The 6,961-nt window shown below is 64.9% G+C and overlaps 1 protein-coding gene across 1 annotated transcript; it reads right to left on the minus strand.

Annotated features, from left to right (window-relative positions):
- Nucleotides 1-405: 405 nt before the first annotated feature.
- On the minus strand, nt 406-6,049 carry TMED3 (transmembrane p24 trafficking protein 3). Its single transcript, XM_039216933.1, has 3 exons — nt 5,852-6,049; nt 4,449-4,697; nt 406-1,141 (listed from the first exon to the last, which is right to left on the minus strand). The coding sequence occupies exons 1-3, from the start codon at nt 6,032-6,034 to the stop codon at nt 905-907; spliced, it is 669 nt and encodes a 222-aa protein (XP_039072864.1). The 5' UTR covers nt 6,035-6,049; the 3' UTR covers nt 406-904.
- Between the last annotated feature and the right edge of the window lie 912 nt (nt 6,050-6,961).

Consider the following 6,961-nt stretch of genomic DNA (forward strand, 5'->3'; position numbering starts at 1 on the left):
ACACGCACACACCATACACACGTGCTCACACAGACACTACATGCACTGCATACACACATGCACACACTCACAGTACACACAAGCACACTCTACACATGTGCTCACACGTGCTATACACACACTCACACCATGCACACGTGCTCACACAGACACTACACACACTACATACACACATGCACACACACAGTACACAAGCACACTCTACACGTGTTCACACGCACTACAGGCACTGCATATGCACACACCATTCACACGTGCTCACATAGACACTACAGGCACTGCATACACACACGCTCACACACACTAAGCACACACACCTCCACCGCACACCACCCGGCACAGACACCCACGGCCCCCCTCTGGCTGTAAAGGCTCCTTCAGGGCAAAGAAATGAAGGCGCAGGACTCCCCAGTGCTTGGGCTTCGTTTTTATTAACCTACGTGCTGCCTCCAGGGGACCCACGGCCGATGAGGGCTCCCGGCCACCAGCTTCCTCCCGGTGCCGCACGGTGCCCCTGCTCGCCTGGGGTGGGGCTTTCTGCGCGGCCGCCCCAGGCCCGTCTTCTCCAGGCACAGGGCCCACGGGACGCAGCCGCCAGAGGGCCCCTCCCTCCGCACAGAAGCCGGATGACCCTGGCACCCGGAGCCGCCCTCGGGAGGCTGGGCACTCGGGCTTCCCCCTCGGGCCAGAGCCGGTCCCCTCCTGCGGGCCCCGCAAGCGGCCTGTCCCTGCCTGACCACGTGCTTTTCTCCGTGTTACCCACGCGATGTGGTCAGATGCGTCTCCGGCACCGGCCGCTGGCCACCGGGGACCAGGCGTGTGCACCTCCCCGGGCGGCGCTGCCTCCGGCCCAGCAGGAGCCCTGACCCAGGATGGCAGCTCGGTGCCAGGCACGGCGCGGGGACTAGGAGAGCGCCCCCCGGGGGACGGGCCGCCTCTCGGTGAAGAAGCTCTTCAGCAGCAGCACCTGGCTGAAACTGACCACCAACAGGGCGACGGCCTCGCCCACAGACCAGTAGGAGACGCGGCTGTTGAGCTCCTCTGCCCGCGCCCGGTCCTGGGCCTCGCGGAGCCGGTAATGCGTCTGCGAGTCAATCACCGTCTTCAGGGCCTCGTGGATGGTCACGCAGGCGGACTCCATCTGGGCGGAGGGGACAAGCCGTCACGTTCCAACCCACGAGGAGCGTCCGGCCGCACAGGCCCGTGCCCCTCCCCCCCCCGCCCGTCTCCTGAGTCGGCGGCACGGGGCTGTGGCTGACCTGCCGCTAGAGGCGCTGGGGGAGCCGCCCAGAGCCGCGGATCAGGAGGTGAGAGTCAGGACCGAGCCCACGTGTCAGAGTCCTGAGCCTTTGCCTCCCAGCGCAGCCCTGTGGTCTCACCTGACACCGGGACAGCGGCAGGTGGCCGTCACAACCCCCACTACTCACCCCAGACACAGGTGAGAAAACTGAGGCTCAAAGAGGCCGTGTGACTTGCCCGAGGTCAGAGAGGTGAATCACAATTGTGTGGGCCTGTGTTGTGTACACGCGCACGCATGCACACGCGCACGCGCACACACACACAGGAAGGCACGCTCCTCTCCTGTACGCAGACACACGCAACAGCACATATAAGCATGCACGCTTACACACGCATGCTCACGTGTGCGAGGCAGAGCCCCGAACCTCCCCCCACGGCCTGCCCAACCCCCACAGGATGAGCTGTGACTATGCCACACGGCACGGCCACCACCCGGGGCCTGAGCCGACCACAGCAGCCCTCGCAAGGGAGAGGCGCTCGGGCCGCTGGCCGGGAGGATGCAGAGGCGCGTGCGGGGACCAGAGGAGGCCCCCGGGGGCCAGGGCACGACAGCAACAAGGACCCGAATCTGCCAACAGTCTGACGTCTGCATGCGGACGCTGGTCCCTGGCCTCACCTCAACCGCGCCTGGGGACCCGCACAGGGACAGGCTGCGCGTGGCCTGCATCTCTCAGTCACACCGCAAAGGGAACACGAGAGCCGCGGTTGGCTGTGAGGTTCACTCGCCGGTGGCCTGTGACACGCATTTACCCAAAACCTAGAAGGTTCCATCCCAACAAGGAGTTCCCAGAGACACCTGCTTCGGTCCCCAAAGCGCAGTGAACTGTCCCCACCATGAGTGCAGGGAGGGAGGGGAGACCACGTCACTGAGCCACCACCTGACTGACCCCCAACACCCTCCCTTCTGTCACCAACGGAACAGGGTCCAGGAGGCAAATGGGAGGCTGTGGCCAAAAAGCTCTGTCGCCCTTACCTGCCTCGTGGGGGGCTCACTCCGGGCCACGGCAGGCGCTACACCGGGCCACGTGAGGGGGGTGGATTTCCCTTCAGCTCTGGCGTTTACACGGCCGTGTCCCGTGTCCACTCGACGACTGGTCTACGCCCCAAGGCCACGGTTTCCTGCGGACATGCAGGCTGCTGCTGTCACCAGGGCCCACGGGTAAGAGCGGGAAAGTGCCACACAGACCGGATGCGACGAGGTCACCACCACCAGATGGAGTCAGTGGAGCCTCACAGGGCAGGCGTTCAAAGGGCAGAATCCGGGGAAACGAACAGACCTGTCTGGGCTTCGCTGTGCCCCGAGGGGCACCTTTTCCCGCTTTCTCGGGGACACCTGCACACCCTGTCCTCTCGGGTCAGCGCCCGGCGGCATCACCTGCCCCACACGTGGCAGGCGGCTCGTACCTACGGGTGTTGAGCGTTGAAAAACGGCCACCTGATCCTAGAAGGGTTCCTGACATCACGAAGTTGCTCGAGGGGACTTTCAAGGGTCAAGCGGCTTCAGCTGCCGGCCGCCGGCAGGACGCTCGGGCGCAGACCTCTGTGGGCGCCGCCACCGCCCGCCCCGGAGCTCACGTCACAGACAGAGCAGGACAAACCGGAAGGGGTAGGAAGGAGGCCAAGGCGACTCTGCGAGCCTGGGTCCAAATCACGACGGGGGCCCTGAGGGGGCCCAGCAACGAGCAGGCCGTCCTGGAAGTCAGCGGGGGTGGGGGGGACACACGCACGCGCGTCATGCGCACACGTGTGCACATTCAGTACACATGCGTACACACAGACTGGTTTTGAACGTGAGGAAAGGGCGCACGTGGGCTTCCGGGCTAGAGTTCCACCCTGCACGTTTACTCCCGTCCACACTCCTTCAGAGACTCGACGTGCACGCCGGCCCACGCCGACTCGCTCGGCGCGGGCGCTCCGGGACCCTGCGCCCTGGCCGGGGGCTCGGCAGTGCGGGCCGGCAGGTGCGGCCTCCTCCCAGGGCCCAGAAGCACCGGAAAGGAGGCAGGGACCAGGGAAGGGAGAGGAAGAGAAACAGAGAGGGAGGGCCCCGAAGTCACAGGCGCAGAGGCCCGAGGCAGGGCGCACGTCGGTCCGCCCTGTGAGGCGACACGTGGGGGGCGTGACAGGCTGGAGACCGGCAGCGACGGGGGAGGAGGCCAGGTCCCGGAGGACAGAGGGGCCCCGGGCGGGGACACAGCTCTCCCAGCCTCGGGCCCGCGGGAGACCTGGGGACAGCTCAGCACGTGCTGCACACACACCCGGACGCACCCCCTCCCAGCAAAGAACGCGGCGCCCCCATCACCGGGACCCCACCCGTGCCGGGGCACAAGCCCTTTCCCGCCAGATTTCCGTTGGGGAACGGTCCAGCCTGCGTCCTACCCTGCAGGGGCCGCGGACTCCCCGCCGCCGCGAACCCTGATTCCCCAGGGCCCCAGGCGCCCTGCCTGTACCCTGGCTGGAATCTGGGAGCCTCCCAGAGATCCCGGTCACTGCTGCCACGTGACAGTCCCTCCCTGGCCACACCCGGGACCGTCCCCTTCCTCTGCTGCCACATCAGCGTCTCATCCTGTGTCTCCCGCCTGGCAATGCTGTGGCGATGGTACGGGGCCCTCGCTGGGAGCCCACCGCCCAAGCGGACTGTATCTGCCAGCCCTCCCCCGTCCCTGCATCCAGGGGGTCATGGGGGGGGTGTGGCCACAGGACACTGGCCAACAACGGGGCGAGTGGAGTGCAGCGTGTTACTCCCGGGCCGGAGTCCGAAGCAGCGGGGGCGGGGGCCTCCTCACTCTCTCCGTCTGCTCAGAGCCACAGAGGGCTGCAGCAGGGAGCCCACCCGAAAGGAAAACCCCGATTCCTGCGTCAGTCGTCGGAGGAAAGCTCTCCACCAACCAAGGGCATAGCCTGAGTGAGAAAAAGTCTCCTACAGCGTTCAGCCACCGACCTTTGGGGCTGACGACGCTGCAGAGCGGCGAAGGCTGAGAGGCCGATGGGAACACGAGAATTCCAGATGACGCGGTGACACAACGCAGAGGGACAGCAGAAGGGGGGCGGCGTCCTTTAGGACTGCACGCGGGAAGAGGCGAAGCTGACACTGAGCCGGGCGGACTGGGGGTGGGGGTCCCCTCCCGCGGCCGCCGCCGCCCACTCACCTGGGTGAGGGCCGTGACCCGTTTCCCCATGTCTGGGAGGATGGGGGGCTCGTCGCCCACTTGGAAGTCAAAGTAGACAGTCTTGTGGGAGAAGGTGGAGAACTCGTTGCTGAAGCAAAACTGATAAACGCCCTTGACCTCAGCCCGGTGCGTGAAGCTGTCGTACTGCTTCTTGGTTTCCCTGTAGATGGTCTTTCCCAGGGGGTCCTTCACGTAGCAGTCCACGTCATAGTGACCTCCGGTGATGACCTGACAACAGAAGACACCCGCCGTCTGCTTTACCAGGGGGCATCCAGCCTTCTGGGGCAGGCGCTGGGCCCTCTCCACCGTCCTGGGGACGACACAGAGGCTGGGACAGGTTACGTAAGTCAGCCATGGCCACACCGCCGGAAAGGGACCGGGCTAAGATCTGAATCCCCGTCTCCCTGACTCCTCAAGGTCTTGCTCTGCAAGGGTGCAAGGAGCTTAATCCTCCCCCTTTTACAGAAGAGGAAACTGAGGCTCTGAGGTCAAGTAAATTGCCAAACGGGTCTAGTAGATGCTAGTATTATTACTGATCGAACGCAAGACGGCAGATACAGATCGGAGTGTTCACGGACTGGGTGACCAGCGGCCGTGGGAGGGTCCTTGGATAGCGCAAGCTCTTTATAAACCTAAGTGAGAGCACGGGCGCCAGGCACAACCGCACGGGTGGCCAATGGCTACAACCAACGTCCATCAAGGGACAGTCAGCGGCCTCCATCTGCTTCCCAACGTCACAAGTTCTTCCGTGTGCGGATGGGGATTTGCTTCATCCGGCGGCAGCGCGGCTGCTGGAGGCGCTGCGGTCAGGCCGGCGTCCTGACGGGGCTCTCCTGCCCCTGCGGGGACCAGACCACCTCACAGGCCCCTCCGGCCTCGCAATGACCATTCCTTAGTGACTGGACCTAGGGGGCCCTGTTAACCCAGCCACAGCTCGCATGTTGTCCACACGTAGGTCACAGTGGCCAAATCGGCGACGCGGGGCCATCGCACACCATGCTGCCCCCGGGCGCGAGCCCCCTCCTGCCCTGGCCGGGAGCGCCGTCGGAGGGGCCCGCCTGCCTCACCCCTGCGCATGCCTCGCCCCGGAATGCCAGGCAGCAGGTGCCCGCCAGCAGGGGCCGTCCGGGGAGGATTCCCACGCGGGACCCCAGCCCCAGATCTGCCCCCTAAGCCCGAGGCCGGCCGCCTGCGGGCGCCAGGCGGTCTGCGGCGGAGGCGGGAGCGCAGGGCGGGCAGCCCACGGCCGCCTGCGGGCAAACACCGCGCCTCCGCCCGCAAACGCCGAGAAGCGGGGAGCACAGGCACGCCCCCCGCACCGGGTGCTCGGGGACGCGCGGGACGAGGCGGGCGGCCCGAGGGCGGGGCCCCCGCGGCCTCACCTGGTAGTCCAGGGAGAACTTGGCGCCCCGCGGCACGTCCTCGTGGAAGCACTGCCGGGCGCTGTCGGGCAGCTCGAACGTGAGCTCGGCGCCCCGCGGCCGCTCGGCCCGGAGCAGCAGCAGCAGCAGCAGCAGCAGCGGCGGCGGCGGCGCGGAGCCGGGGCGCGCGCCCGCGGGGCCCATGGCGCTCGGGGCCGGTCCCGGCCGGGGCTGCGGCTGCGGGGCGCGGGGCGCCGACGTGGCGCCGGGCGGCGCTTCCGGGAAGGCGCCCCGCCCCTTCCCCGCCGCGCGTGCGCGCTGGCTCCGCCGGGCAGGCCACGCCCCCTCCCCCTGGGGCGCCCGCTCGGCCGGGGGTCTCTGCGAGGCGCGACAGGTGGGCGCCTTGCGGAGGGGCTGGCACCCCGGGGCCCCTGAGGTGTGTCGGCCATCAGGACTCGGTGAAGGCTCTCCTGGCCCAAAACGCCCTTTCTTTCCCCTTGACGTCTCAAAACCATGACAGCAGGGAGACTGCCTGCCTTACCCAGCACCGCGGCCGAAGAAGGTACTTCGTGTGATCACTACTGCAGGGTTTTATATGCTGCCATCAGATAAAACAGAAGGGACACCGCCTGTGGTCTGGCTGCTCAGAAAAGAATTTTTTCAGCACAACGTTATCAGATGTGTAGCTTGATTTCCGCAAAGCATTGTACTGCCCATACAGACCCCAGGCACACGTGGGCGCCGGGAAGTGTACAGGCCTGGGCACATTGGCCACGAATTAACGTTTGAAGCTATGTGAAAGCAATCAGAATGCACAATATCGTTAATATTTGATGACTCTGTACCAGATCCAGAGAAGGTGGATGTTGTGGTGTGCCTCGAGGGGCTTTCCCTGGCTCTGTCCTGTTGATTATTTTTTAGTTACTGATTTAAAATATATATATACATGAAAAACATGTAAGAAATAATCATTTCTTCTAGATGCACCGAGGAAAGATACAAATGACAGATGTAAGATAAAGATGACCTTGGCCAGCTGCTAAGATGAACAAAAAGAACTTTGCCATTAAATGTTAAGTCCTGTGTTTAAGTTCCAAGAAAACACCTGCATGCGCTCAGAGGCAGGAAGAC

This window comes from Hyaena hyaena, unplaced genomic scaffold (genome assembly GCF_003009895.1).
Source record: "Hyaena hyaena isolate Hyena2069 unplaced genomic scaffold, ASM300989v1 scaffold_13, whole genome shotgun sequence".
NCBI lineage: Eukaryota > Metazoa > Chordata > Mammalia > Carnivora > Hyaenidae > Hyaena > Hyaena hyaena.

Excerpts from the sequence above, each read along its gene's own strand:
- TMED3 (XM_039216933.1), bottom strand. The coding sequence starts at position 6,034 with ATGGGCCCCGCGGGCGCGCGCCCCGGCTCCGCGCCGCCGCCGCCGCTG. Across the intron at positions 4,698-5,851 it reads AGTTCTCCCTGGACTACCAG|GTCATCACCGGAGGTCACTA; the intron begins GTGAGGCCGCGG and ends TTCTGTTGTCAG. Across the intron at positions 1,142-4,448 it reads GGGTCACGGCCCTCACCCAG|ATGGAGTCCGCCTGCGTGAC; the intron begins GTGAGTGGGCGG and ends CCCTCCGCCCAG.